General features: G+C 47.7%; 1 protein-coding gene across 1 annotated transcript in view; it reads left to right on the forward strand.

Annotated features, from left to right (window-relative positions):
* PLXNC1 (plexin C1) overlaps window positions 1–14,096 on the forward strand; it is a 148,047-nt gene that overhangs the window by 32,074 nt on the left and 101,877 nt on the right. The window contains exon 4 of the mRNA XM_082634834.1: window positions 2,632–2,732. Coding sequence (XP_082490960.1) covers window positions 2,632–2,732 — 101 coding nt within the window. The remainder of the gene's footprint in view (window positions 1–2,631; window positions 2,733–14,096) is intronic.

Genomic DNA, 14,096 nt, shown 5'->3' on the forward strand with positions numbered 1-14,096 from the left:
TCTCAAGGATATAGATAGAGCCTTGTCAGGGCTAGGACTTAAATTCTACCTGATGTTAAAGCCCATGATAAATGGGGTCAAACCCCAACTTTGTGAAAACCAAACAGGCAATTCTGGCATGGTTGTTTTGACCCATGACCATTTGAACATACAAAGTGCAAAGAAGGTAAGTGAGACTTACATAATTACATAATGGATATAACAGATGCCCTCGGCCCACCCTCCTTTTCCATTCTTTTCCTCTCAGTCGTCCTATGGAGAAGAGCAATGACATCAATCTCCATGTGCTGGCCGAGTCGCAGAGAAGGTGTGCGGCACCTTTTCACTTCTGACATGTCTAAAAAGGCTATATTGCCTTTTGTGTGTTGAAATGCCAGTTATTCAAACTGACTGCATTGAGATGGCCAGTGGATCTCATATACCTTTGTTCTTCACCGTACAGAATCTTTTTGACCAGCTTGCTTCAGCATTTAAACACTGTCTATTATATTTCTTCCCCAGGGTTCTCGTATTTGAAAGATGTTTGTCTACTCAACAAACTGCACTTGTTAAGTAACAATTCCCATTCTCAGACGTTATTTATCAAGGGCATCTCACAACGGCCACTCAGAGCGCTGACCGTGCTACCACACAGAACTGATAAAATTCAGCTCAAAGCAAAGAAGATACTTGCAGCCTTGCTTAGTCTGTGCCTGTTTTTCCAATCAGCTTTTTGAAACATTTCAAATAGCTCATAAATCCTTTCCCAGACCCCAGGACTGTAGGCTGAGAACCACAGTGAGAACTACCAGTAGTCGGTAGGTCCTCACTTTCTGAAGGTGGAGAGTTCTAGTCTGGCCATTCAAAGCCTGAAGTCCCGGGAAGAGTTTTCTGCTGGGCATCAAAGCTGGTTATTCTTACCTTCTTCACTTAGATTCACTGCTAGAGATCCTATTAGTAAGACTTTGGTTCTCTGGTTGAGCCAGTATAAGCCCTAGAGAGACAAAACCTAAGGAAGGTCCTTTCCTAGACTCTTGGGGAGATAGTAACAGCCAAACTAAAATGCCCTGCTACATCCATAGAATCCTTGGTCATTAAAACAACCATATGGAAATAGATGCATTGCTGTGGAATAGTCCCCATAAATGTGTTAAGTTAGAGAAGCAGGTCCAATGTAGTATTTATGGTGGCCTTTCTTTCACATAGTTATATGTTTGTGTGTTTAAGTACATGTAGAGTCGTTCTCATAGAATGTTCTAGAGACTCATTTTCCACTCAGTGTTCTGAGCAAAAGTGGTCCCAGGAGCAGATGTTACTTACTGTACCACTCCTAGAGTATCATAATAGAGCATTCAAAGGCTCTCAGAAGCCTTGTGCCAAGGAAACGTATGCTTTTTCCCTGTGAGGTTTCACATGTTTGTTGGACCGTGGAAACTTTTCTCATGTAGTAGCAATAGCCAGCGTTTATTGAGCATTTATTATGTGCCGGGCAATGTTGGTAATAACCCCGTGAAGTCAGCAGCACTATCACCGTTTCCCAGGTGAGAAAACAAGGTTGGAGAGATTCCGTGACATTTGTGAAAATCCCCCAGAATTACAAAGATGTGCTGTGAGCTACAAGGAAATGTCCACATTCTGGTTAATTCTGGCTCAGGCTGGTGGTCTGCCTGCCACATCGGTCAGCAGCACTGGGGACTGTGAGATGATGGGCGGTGGTTATCCTCCACGAAGTCAGCTTGGAATGGAAGGGTGTTCCTCGGGATAGCTCCTGCTTTTCTCACAAACCCCTTCTAGAACTCTCTATCTCTCTATATGTTTTAAGAAGTTACTTATACTTTCCAGCAGGTACAACTTTCTGGCTTAATGAATTCCACAGGTTTCCTGACTACGCTGTGGGATTTTGCCTGCAGAAAGTGCACCGTGTGAGGCTCAGGTCCTCCCTGCCTCCCCCGCAACCCTGCTTGGAGGCTCTGCTGGCCTCCAGGGCGTGGGTGTGCCCAGTACCAGCGCCCACCTCAGGGGCTGCTGTTTTCTGGCAACTGGAAGAGGCAGCTCTAGGGGCCAGGAATGACTGGAAAACTCCCCGTTTCTTTTATTTTCACCTCCAGCGGAGGGAGTGTGAGCGGTGAGCCAGGAGCGGAGGTGGTGGGTCACCCCTAGGAGGGGTGTGGGAGGGTGGTCCTCACTTCCATGTCAGGTGCCAACCTCGTGCTGACACTCCAGGTCAGAGCCCGTTGCTTTCCCCAGACGCTCACCTCCAAGGTACCATTGACTGTCACTGAAAACCAGGTGACCTGATTCCACGATCCTTGAAAGTCACTGTTGGCAGATCAGAAACCTGACCGTGGATCAGGCTCACCTGTGAGAACTCTTAAAAAGGCAGATTCCTAGGCCCCACCCCAGACCTACTCAACTAGAGTCTCAGCGGGGCGGGGGGGTGGTCTGGGAATCTGCCCTTTCAAAGGCTCCCCAGGAGATGCTGATAAACTGCTTCATACCCTAGAACTTGAGAACCGCTGCCCGATGTCATTACACAGACGTCGGAGTCTGAGTGGATAAATGTCTCTTTGTGGCCCTTCATCAGATAAGGTGTTGTAGTTTTTCTGGTGTTGCTCATAATTCCGTCTGAACTGCCGTCATCTTTATTTTTAGGTGAGGAGAATTCGTGTTGCGAACTGCAGTAAACATAAATCCTGTTCGGAGTGTTTAGCAGCGACAGACCCTCACTGCGGTTGGTGCCATTCGCTACAGAGGTATTTCCTGAGTTCTTTCTCACCAGCTCACAATTTCGAAACAGTGTCACGCGGCTGCACACTTGTTGCCTTACTTTAAGGATCCGTTCCAGTGACCTGGGGGGAACTGATCTCTGCGTCAACTAAAATACCAGCGTGTAATCTGAATCAATTCTCAGGGATGTTCCCAGTTGTGTCGGTGCTACTGAATCATTTGACCTGAACCACCGAGAGGGTCCCCAACGTGGAGGGCAGAGGTTGAGGGGGGGTTGGGGGAAGGATACCGGCGTAAGTTGGAGCCGTCACTTTAGCTTTTACTTTTCTACAGAGTTCTCCCAAGACTGGAGAGAGATGCAAAATGTGCTCTGTCAGAGGAGATAAAAGAATAGGCGTGTTTGAAAATTTTCAGATGAATCCTCATGCTGTCACGTGTTTGGTTGGCTCCGTGGAAGCCTGATTATTGACGATGTTGTCTCTGGATGCGCTGTACAGCTGTGCACAGGCCTGATGTGCAGTCTCAGTCTCCGGGCAGAATCTACCCAGCCTGGTCTCGAATTACGATGTTCACGACCCATCTAGGCCCAGGGCGACTTGTAGCAGCTTCCTCGCCATGGCAGCTCCCAGCGTCGCTGGGACCGGCCTGGTTGGATTTGCTGTTGCCATGGCAACCCAGTACTCGGGCTTTTGCTATAGAAGCAAGGAAGAGAGAGCCTGAGCTGCAGCTCAGGCAGAGGGAAAAAAAAAAACATAACAGTGTCTGTCAGTTTGGTGCGTTCAGTTTTTAAAGGTGAAAAAGGATAAGAAAGAGTAGAACAGGTGCAGAGAAGCTGAAGGCTAAACAAGGGGCAATTTAGGGAAAGAAAGGAAGACTGGGAGTAGAATTGGGGAGCCTTTGGGGGAGGAAGGCAAGAGCAATGAAGGGAGAGGAGAAGAATACAGTATAAGCAAGAGGTTCAGGACACAAACGAAAAATATGGGGCTGGAATTCATCAAGCGTTCACGGAGGAAGTCTGAAGCTGAGATGCAGGAAGACGCGTAATTGCCCTTGCTTCTGCTGAGCTTCCTTACCGGGCTGCTTCCTTCAGAATCATCGGCAGACAAAAGAGGCAAGGCCAGGAAGATTCTCATGAATCATTGTAATTGGGTAGGAACGTTTGCTTCTTGTCGCTTGCCTAAGACTAGAGTTTAAGAAATTAACTGACCAGGAACAGCACTGCCTCGCCACACACCCACTAAGCAGTTTTGCCATAATCTTTCTGATCTGTTCCACTTACGTGGCTTCTCTGTCTATATTTGTAGAGCTCTGTGCAGGAGTTAATTCAATGACAGCAGTGGAGATGGTGGTGATGGTCACAGTGGTGATGGTGATTAAATAGCCATGCGTAGCAGCTAGTGGCTACTCTCTTGGCAAACACAGGTCTGGCGTTCACAGGAGATGTCCGAGCTGGTGATATGACTCTGGGGGTTAGTAGTATTCCGATGGTACGTCGTGAAGTCTTCAGACCAGATGAGGGAGGGAGTGTAGATGGAGAGGAGGATTAGTTGGAAAACTGAGCGTTGAGGCGGTACAGTGTTTAGGGGTCAAGGGGATGAAGAAGTAACAGACGGGGAGAGAACAACCAGCAGGGGAAGCGGAAAGACTAAAGAAGCTGGCCTGCTAGAAGCCCAGGGAAGAAGGGAGGACGGGAGCGGTCCATTGTGCCAGATCGTGCAGAGAGGTCAGGCAAGAGAGGAAGAGAATGGAGCCACTGGACTTAGCAGGCGATGACTGGTACGGTGACAAGGACAGGAAGTGGTGCTAAAGCTGTAAGAGAGGGCCTCCCTGGTGGCGCAGTGGTTGGGAGTCCGCCTGCCGATGCAGGGGACACGGGTTCGTGCCCCGGTCTGGGAAGATCCCACATGCCACGGAGCGGCTGGGCCCGTGAGCCATGGACGCTGAGCCTGCGCATCTGGAGCCTGTGCTCCGCAACGGGAGAGGCCACAGCAGTGAGAGGCCCGTGTACCGCAAAAAGAAAAATTAAATAAAGCTGTAAGAGAAAATTAGAAGAGGGCAGAGTGGAGACAACTCTTTCGAGGAGCTTTGCTGAGAAAGACAGCAGAAAAATGGAGCAGACGTTGGAGGAAAAAGTGGAGTCCAGAGAGCTTTGGGTTTTTTTTTTAAGATACATGAAATAGCAGTGTGTTTTTGTGCTGTTGGGAAAGTTCCAGTAGAGAGAGAGAAACTGATGATACAGGAGAGAGAAGGGAGAATTGTGGGGTGTTGTCTTTCAGCAGATGAAAGAAAATATGATCTTGTGTGCCAGTGGGGGGCCCAGCCTCGGCCAGGAGCATGGGACCCTTCATCCTTGGTCATGGGAGGGAAGGTGAAGAATATGGGCTCAGGAGCAGGTCGGTGATGGAAGTATGCACCGTGTCTTTGCATGTGCCTTTACATGATTTTCAGTAATGTAAGATGGGTGAGGTGAGGGAGGAAGCCCTGGAGTTGGAAGGGAGAAGAGAGAGAAGGTATGGGCCAGAGTGGAAGAGAGAACAGAGCCGGGAAAGGGAGAATAGTTGCCAGACAACATCAGGGCTCACTTGAAGTCAGTGGTCTTGCTTTTGAAGAGAGAGCCGTAAGCATGGGTTTGCTTTCACAAGCCATGTATGGCTCCGTGGGCATAGTGGTAGGGTAGTGGAGAGTTAGATTTAGCCCAAGATGGGGCTTTGCCAGGAAATACGTTCAAGAGGGGAAAGCGGGGCCCAGAGCTGAGGGTGCCTACGAGGGATGGACAGTGATATGGATTTGGGTCCTAAAACAATAGTGGACCCTGGGCTCCAAGCCAGAAGTGAGCTCTAGGGAGGGATGTGAGGACACGAGGGGAGTGAGAGTTGTGAAAAGGTAGCCAGCTCTGTGCAGGGGAGGTTGTTTTGGGGTTTAAAACTTGTTGGACCTGGGGAAATGGAGAAGCGGTAGTGGCCGGACTGTGGGGAACTTGGAATTAAGGTCATGGAGGGGGCGGAGTTATTGGTACTGACAAGGTCTGGGGTGTGATTGTGCAGCTGAAATAGGATGAAGGACAAGATCATTGGCAGAGAGGGTCAGGGAACTGAGGAGGGGTCAGAGTGTTCGGTGGGCCAGTCACCAAGAAGGACTATGGGAGCAATGTTGGAGAGACCAAGGAGGCAAACAGTCAAGAAAAGAAAGGAATTGCCCATGGGCGGGGTGGCCTGTGGATGGTCTTGACGAGGAGGGGCCGGGGGGGTCTGGCAGATGGCCCGATGGCGTGAGCTTCTGAGCTGGGGAGTGCAGGGGATGGGGCCAGGCTTGGAAAGAAAGGAAGAAGATTCATCCCGAGGAGGCAGCAAGAGACAAGTAGGACCACTGTGGTGAGGGAGAGGAAACAGCCAGCCCTTGGTGGGCTGCAGGGACACAGTGTCCTTGGCGAGAGCCTGGTGAGCAAGACCAGCAAGGTGGTGAAGGGAACAATTGGAGAAGTTGAAGACATCAGGACTTTTACTGATGATGGGCTGTGATAAAGGAATCCAGCCTTCTGGAAAAGCCTGCTCACGGCTTCCCCTGCTTCTGCTCTTGTCCCCTCACCCCTGCCCCAAGAGGAGTGGTCTTGTAAAAATCTAAACCAGATCAGTTTACTCCCCAGCTTAAAAACCTCCACTGGCCTCCGTCGCAGAATTCAGTCTGACTCCCTTGCTCCCAGGGCCTGAATACAGGGCTTCCCAGAATCGGGTCTTGGTTATTCTCAGACCTCTCATGCCGCTCTCTCCTTCGTTCACTCGACCCCAGCCACACGAGCTTGCTTTCTGACTTAAGAATATGCCAGGCTTGTTCCTGCCTCAGGGACTTCTCACCTGCTGTTTCCTCAGTCTAGAAAATTCTTCCCCCAATCCTTCCACGGCTGGCTCTTTCTTGCTCATCAGGTCCCAGCATACATGTCTCCCTGCAATGACCCAATCTGAAGTGGCCTCACCTCACTCACAGTGACATCACTGTTTTAGATTCTTCCTGGCTCCATCACTATTTGAAATGATCTTCTTTCTCTGCCTCTTCCTTTATTAAAATGTAAGTTGCATGGGAACCTCGTCTTGTTCATGACTGTATCCCCAGAATCTAGAATGGTGCCTGGTGCATAGTAGGTGCTTAAAAAATATATGTTAAATGAATGGAGTACACTGAGTGAGTGGGAAACTCTACCAATGGCATGCTGAGACGTGTGCATTAAGTATGATAAAACATTCCGGATTTGTGGGCTGATGGCCCTTCCCAGCCACGTCAGATCACTTGGTTTCAAACTGGCTTGGTTCTGACCTGAGATGAAATAAAACTAAGCCTCAGATCTGTGACTCATGTTAAGCTGTCAGTGCCGTTCAAAATTAGGAATTCTAAAGGGGGTTGTTTTCTTATAACTATAGAGCATCCCACTGTGTTTATTGTAAATGTCACAGATTTATTTAGAAAAATAACTTATTTTCTTGATTGAGAAGGTTGGGCTTTATTTCATACACGTCTAGAAAGTGGATTTGTTGAGTTGGGGGGTGCAAGAAAATGATCTTAACTTCCTTTTGATTGGACGTTAAGAATAGGCATCCAGTATAAGCAGACAAAAAGCAATTAGATAAACAATGAGCTCTAAAAAGTCTAGTATTTTATTGTTGGAACCTCAAATCCAACCTATGCTGAATTTGTCTGTGTGGGTGGAAAGTGAATTTTCGCAGGCTGAATATCTTGGGTTTGGAAGCAGCTTCTCAGCTTCTCCCATATTGCAAAGCACAGCACATGTGTTTAGTTATGGATTTCCACAAAACTGGCAATCCGGAACCAATGAGCGGGTGAGGTTCCAAAAGTTCATTTGCAAGTTTGTTTGGCGCTCGGAATGCATTTTCCCATAGAAACAATGTCATAAATTACGGACTGATTCTCAAGTCAGCCCACAAAATTCAATCTATCTAATTTCAACAAATATTTATTGAATCTCTACCAAGAACCCAAGAACCCAGTGTGGGAACTGAGATAACTAGGTGATACTGAGAGAAATCAGATGCTGTTCTCGGGCCTTAAGGAATTCACATGCCAGCTAGGGAGACAGAGACGTCAGTGGCCAATGTTCATTCCTTCAGTCATACATCCCATCGACAGATATTTACTGAGCGCCTACTATGTGCTTGGGATACTGTTCTTTCTTGCCCGCATGGAGCTTGCAGTCTAGTGAGGGATAGAGACAGTGTTAGTAGTCAGGTTTCTGCTCCAGTAATACTGTGTTAACGAACAGATTTTTAGTGACTTACAAGAACAAAAATTTGTTTTTTTTGATCACGGGTCAGCTTCAGCAGTGGCTGCAGGTGGAGAGTTTGATTCAGGTCTACTTCACATGTCTCTCATCCTGCACATACTCTCCTCAAGGCAGGTAGCAGAAGCACAAGAACCCAAGCTAAACTCTGTAGCACATTCAGAGCCTCTGCTCATGTCGTGTTTGCTGATATTCCATTGGCAAGCAAGCCACATAGCCAAGCCCAGCATCAGTGGGGTAGCGAAACATATACTGCCTACTCTAGTGGCAAAGGGTATGGGTGTGTTATTCCAGTACAGGAGAGATTGCAGAACTGGGAACAATAATCCGGTCTACCCTAATAAGTTAAGGAGCTACCAGTCTACTAATAAGTAAATAGAGAATAATAGGGTTAGCACAGAGGATGTGGAGGATTCCATGGGGACACATAAAAACAAACAAACAAACATCTAACCAACAAATAGCAAGTGTTGGCGAGGGTGTGGAGAAAAGGGAACGCTACTGCACTGTTGGTGGGAATGTAAATTGGTGCAGCCACCATGGAGAACATTTTGGAGGTTCCTCAAAAAATTAAAAATAGAACCACCAGGTGATCCAGCAATTCCACTTCTAGGTATTTTTCTGAAGAACATGAAACACTAGTTCAAAAAGATACATTCATCCCTATGTTCACTGCAGCAGTATTCACAATAGACAAGATATGGAAGCAGCCTAAGTGTCCGTCGATAGACGAATGGATAAAGAAGATGTGGTGTATGTATACACAGTGGAATACTACTCAGCTGTTAAAAAATGAAATCTTGCCATTTGCAGCAACATGCATGGACCTAGAGGGCATTATGCTAAGTGAAATAAGTCAGAGAAAGACAAATATTGTATGATTTCACTTATATGTGGAATCTAAAAAACAAAAGAGATGAACAAAAATAACAAAACAGAAATAGAGTCGTAGGTACAGAAACAAACAAGTGGTTGCCCAAGAGGAAGGGGTTAGGGGGATGAGTGAAATTGGTGAGGGAGATTAAGAGGTACAAACTTCCAATACAAAAAAATTAGTCACGGGAATGAAATGTACAGCATGGAGAATATAGTCAGTAACATGGCAGTAACTTTGTATGGCAATGGATGGTAACTAGACTTGTCGTGATTATTTTGTAATGTATAGAAGTATCAAATGCAGGTGGAGCTAACATAGTGTTATAGGTCAGTTATACTTCAGTTACAAAGACAGCAACAGGTACAGTGAAAATGAATCAGTCAAAGAAAACTAACCTAAACTTAAGGTCAGAGAAGGCTTCCTGGAGGAAGGGATGTCTAAGCTGAGCCTGAAGTGTGAGCAGATACCATCCAGGTAAAGAGGAAGCGGGGGAAGCTGAGGGAACAGACGGTGCCAAGGTTGGAAGCTGGAGGAGCGCCTGGCCTAATGGACAGTAGGGGAAGCGTGCAGTCTAAGGAACGTTGGTTAATGAGGGCGGCCTGGTAGGCAGGGGCAGGGGAGGAGGGGTCTTAAAACCCACGTTAAAGCATTTGAATTTCGTTGGAAAGACTTTGGGAAGCCATCCCAGGGTTTCAATCAGAAGACAGACTAGATCATTTGTGTGTTTCAGAACAAGCATTCTGGTGCAAGGTAGACTAGAGACAACACCGCTGGAAGCCAGCAGGTCCCTTAGAAGGTGGTTGTAAACCAGCAAGGGCTTGGGGACTGAATAAGAGAGACGGTAGTGGGTATGGAAAGAAGTAGGCAGATTTAAAAGCTATTTGGAAGATAGAATGGACAGGATTTAGGGATTAATTGGATCCCCCCTTGAGTCTGACACACTAAAAATAGGGCCATAAAATGAAAAATAAAATATCAAGGTGGCCACCGTTTTTCTGGAAGACGTATTCTGTCTCCCTTGATCTAAGTCCTCACAAAGAAAGTAAAGAAATGATACCAGACATACACTGGATTCCTACTGTGTTCCAGGCCTTGTACGAGGTGCTAGGTTGGAGCCCAATGAACGGGTACCCAAGTCAGACGGAGAAGGACTTCCAAGAGGTGTGGAGCTGAGTCTCATAGGTGCAGGGGCTTTGCTGTTGAGATGATAGGGCAAAGGGTATGGGTATCTGCCTTGTGTACCAGAGGGACAGAGGTGTCATTGACCGAGCAGGAATGTCGGAGAACTATCCAGTTTGGGGTGCCCAGTAATGCAGGGGGATGACTTCCACACTGGCAGCAGGAAGAATGCAGACCTGGAGCCAATGTGTGGTGTCGAATCCAGGCTTCTTTGTGACCTGAAAGTTTCTTATCTTCCCTGTGCCAGACCTCCTCTTCTGTAAAGCAGGGCTAGTAATGGTGCCTCCCTTGCAGGTTTGCTGAGAAAATTAAACCAGATGACGTGCATAAAGTCCCAGGCACAGTGCCTGTTCACAGTAAGCACTCAAGTCACGTTAACTGCTACTGTGGCGGAAGCCCAGAGGAAGGAGCCGTTGGTGGTAACCTAGGTTGGGAAAGGCTTCAGAGAGGAGGTGGCATTAAAATTGGGTCTTGGGGAAGAGGAAAAAAAATGGGTCTTGAGGCCTGAGTAGATGTTCCCTGAGGGAAGGAGCAGGTGAGAGGTGATTCAGGGAGCAGAACCAGCACAATAAAGAGATCATTTTATTTTATTGTTTTGGCCATGCTACCTGTGGGATCTTAGCTCCCCGACCAGGGATCGAACCCACACCCCTGTAGTGGAAGCACAGAGTCTTAACCACTGGACCACCAGGGAAGTCACTACAATAAGAGATCTTTTGAGGGGATGGCAAATTGAATCATGTTACCCCAGCACTGGCTCTGGAAGCAAGGAAGTAGATGGGAGGGACCACGATGGGAAGGGCTCTGAGTTTGGACTTTATTAGTTGGTGCTGGGAACTTATTAAAGGGTTTTCAGCAGAGGACTGGCACGATCATATTTGTGTTTTTAAAAGATGATCCTGTTGGCATTGTATATAGAAGACGAAGTGCGTTAACCCGAGCATTCACTGTACCACACTTGTCACTCCTACCCCCTCTAGGGTCACTGTCTTCTAGTATGTTTTATGAAGAGTGAGTTTATCTCACGTCTCTTCCTGAGTCATCTACTTAGCGGCTGTTTCTCCAAATTTCACGTACCTCTCCACTTCTCCCAACACCACCATGGGCTCCACTTGCGGTCCCAGTCACGTAATGGAACCAGGGCTGGGTCCTCTTCAGAAACTGGGCCACATAGGAGAGGCCACACTCATCTTTATTGTCCCATCCCAGAATGCCCCACCCTGCACAGGATGTGTTCAGGGCGGGGACAAAGCCCCCAGGCGTGCTAATTATAAGGTATCTGTGGGCTCCCCTCACTTGTTTGTATAAATTTAACATTTACTCATATCCTTCTGCGTGTTTCTTCCACGTTTACAGTTAGAAGACTTCCAAGCAGCCCCTGGTAGCATTTTTAGGTTTTCATCTGCTGGCTGGCTGGCTGGTCACCACGTGACTGTGAACAAGGTCATTTCTCAACCTGGTCTGACAACAGACTTCCTGAAAGGGTTGGGGTAACAGAAAGGGATTTGAACACTGGAGAGAAAAACTAAAATCTGCCTGCTAAACATATTAATCCTCAATACCTCAGAGTAATAAGCAAAAAGAATTCAGCGATTTGCTTATGGACAAACCCAGTTCCTTGCATTGCTCTCCTGTCTTGAGGTCTGTCTTCCCTCTCTCTGTCCCAAGAGACATTCCTTCCTCAAGCCTCCCCAGGGCCAGTCAACCACCCTAAGGCCTGTGAGCTGCTATTGCCTGAAAACTTGACCAAGACAACCCCTGGTGCATGGTAACCCATAGCCACATTGTTCTGAAACCTGGGTTAGTCTGGTTTGGTCTGCCATCATTAGACCTGGGCACTGTGTAGCAGAGACGGCCCCTGAGGGCTTTTCAGTAGAGGAATCCATCAGAATGTGCCCACTTATCCTTCAGAAAGCTATTACAGTGCCCCTTCTCCAGGAAGCCTGCCTTGAGTCCAGGCCCAGCCAGGAGACAGGGTCACCATGCATGGAGGAATATGCTTGTCACACATCAGATGCTGTGCCCTGAATGTTCCGTGCATGTTCCATTTAGTCCTCCTGGTACCTTGTGAAGAAAGTACTATTACAATTCCCAATTTTTTTTTTTTTTTTTTTTTTTTTTTGTGGTACGCGGGCCTCTCACTGTTGTGGCCTCTCCTGCTGTAGAGCACAGGCTCCAGACGCGCAGGCTCAGCGGGCATGGCTCACGGGCCCAGCTGCTCCGCGGCATGTGGGATCTTCCCGGACCGGGGCACGAACCCGCATCCCCTGCATCAGCAGGCGGACTCTCAACCACTACACCACCAGGGAAGCCCACAATTCCCACTTTTGAGAAGAGAAAACAGCCTTAGGTTTCTATATTCATTTCCTACTGCTGCGGTAGCAAATCACCACAACCTTGCTGGCCTAAAACAACACTCATTTATTCTCTTGCAGTTCTGGAGGTCAGAAGTCTGCAGTGGGTTTCACCTTGGGCTAAAACCAAGGTGTAGAAAGGTCTTCGTTCCTTCTGGAGGCTGTAGGGAGAATCCGTTTCCTTGTCTTTTCTAGTATCTGGAGGCAGCCTAGGTTCCTTGGCTTGTGGCCTCTTCTTGCATCTTCAAAGCCAGCAGTCTAGCCTCTTCAGATCTTTCTGGCTCTGAATGCTGTTTCCGTCATCACGTCTCTTTTCCTGACTGATCCTCCTGCCTCCTCTTACGCAGCCTCTTGTGATTACTTTGAGCCCACTCGGATAATCCAAGATAATCTCCCCATTTTGAGATCCTTAATCACATCTTTGAAGTCCTTCTTGCCATGTAAGGTAACATATTCACAAGTCCCAGAGATCAGGACATAGATATCTTTGGGGGCCATTAATCTGCTTACTACAGGTTGTGTACGTAGTGGAACCAGGATTCAAATCTAGGCTCAGCTCTAGCTCCCAAGCCAGTACCTTTACCTACCACTATAGTGAAAGGGAAGAGAAACAAAGGAGACATTATCCCTCGTGGTGGTGGGAAGAGAGGGCAGAGCCTGGTCCACATGGACCCACCATGGATGACTGGTTAAATATGGAACTCCGGGCCAACCTGAGTTACAGAAACCCTTCCACCTTGAAAGTTTAAGCATCCATGCATTCACTTAACAGATCTTTATTGAGTACCTAGTGTGTGTCAGACACTGTTCTAAGCACCAGCATTCTCTAGCAGTGAACAGCTCAGCCCCAAATCTTTGCCCTCATGGAGGTCCTTCTAGTGAGCTGTGTTAGTTTCCTAGAGCTGCCATAGCAAGTGGTCACCAACTCAGTGGTTTCAAACAATGCAGGTTTATTCTCTCCCAGTTCTGGAGGCTGGAAATCCAAACTCAAGCTGTTAGCAGGGCCACTTTCCCTCTGAAGCCTCGAGGGGTGAAACCTTCTTCTCCTCTTCCAGCTTCTGGTGGCTCCTGGTGTTTCTTGGCTCTGGCAGCATATCTCCAACCTCTGCCTCCATCTTTATGTGGTCTTAAATGTCCTCCTCCTCTCTCTTGGCAAAACACTAGTCATTGAACACCTTAAATCCAGGACGATTTCATCTTGAGATCCTTAACGAATTACATCTGCAAAGGCCCTATTTCCAAGTAAGGTCACATTCTGAGCTTCCGCGTGGGTGTGAATCGTGGGGACCATATTATTCGACCCACTACATGAGGGAAGATGGATGGTGTGAAAATAAAGAAGAAAATAGCATGTCAGATGCAATCACTATTAGGAAGGAAAATAAAGCAAGGGGGTGGGGCATGCTGACTGGAGGCAGGGGAGGTTAGTTTCAACCAGAGGGTCCTGGAAAGCCTCACGGAGACGGGGACAGCTGAGCCAAGACCCAGAGGAGCACACTCCACTCTGGGGACGTCCCCCTGCGTAGGCTGTGGCCTCATCTAGCCGAGTGGCCGGGAAGACAGTTGGAGGTGAAAGATGGTTCTCATTCTGCATCTGTCCCTCCTTTCTTTCCAATCCGGGATGTGTCCTCGTGCCTGAAGTCTGTGCAGTGACACTCCTTTATGGTCCAGTGCAGCTCTAATGGCAGCCATC

Source organism: Mesoplodon mirus (assembly GCF_964341445.2).
Source record: "Mesoplodon mirus genome assembly, chromosome: 11".
Taxonomy (NCBI): Eukaryota; Metazoa; Chordata; class Mammalia; order Artiodactyla; family Ziphiidae; genus Mesoplodon; species Mesoplodon mirus.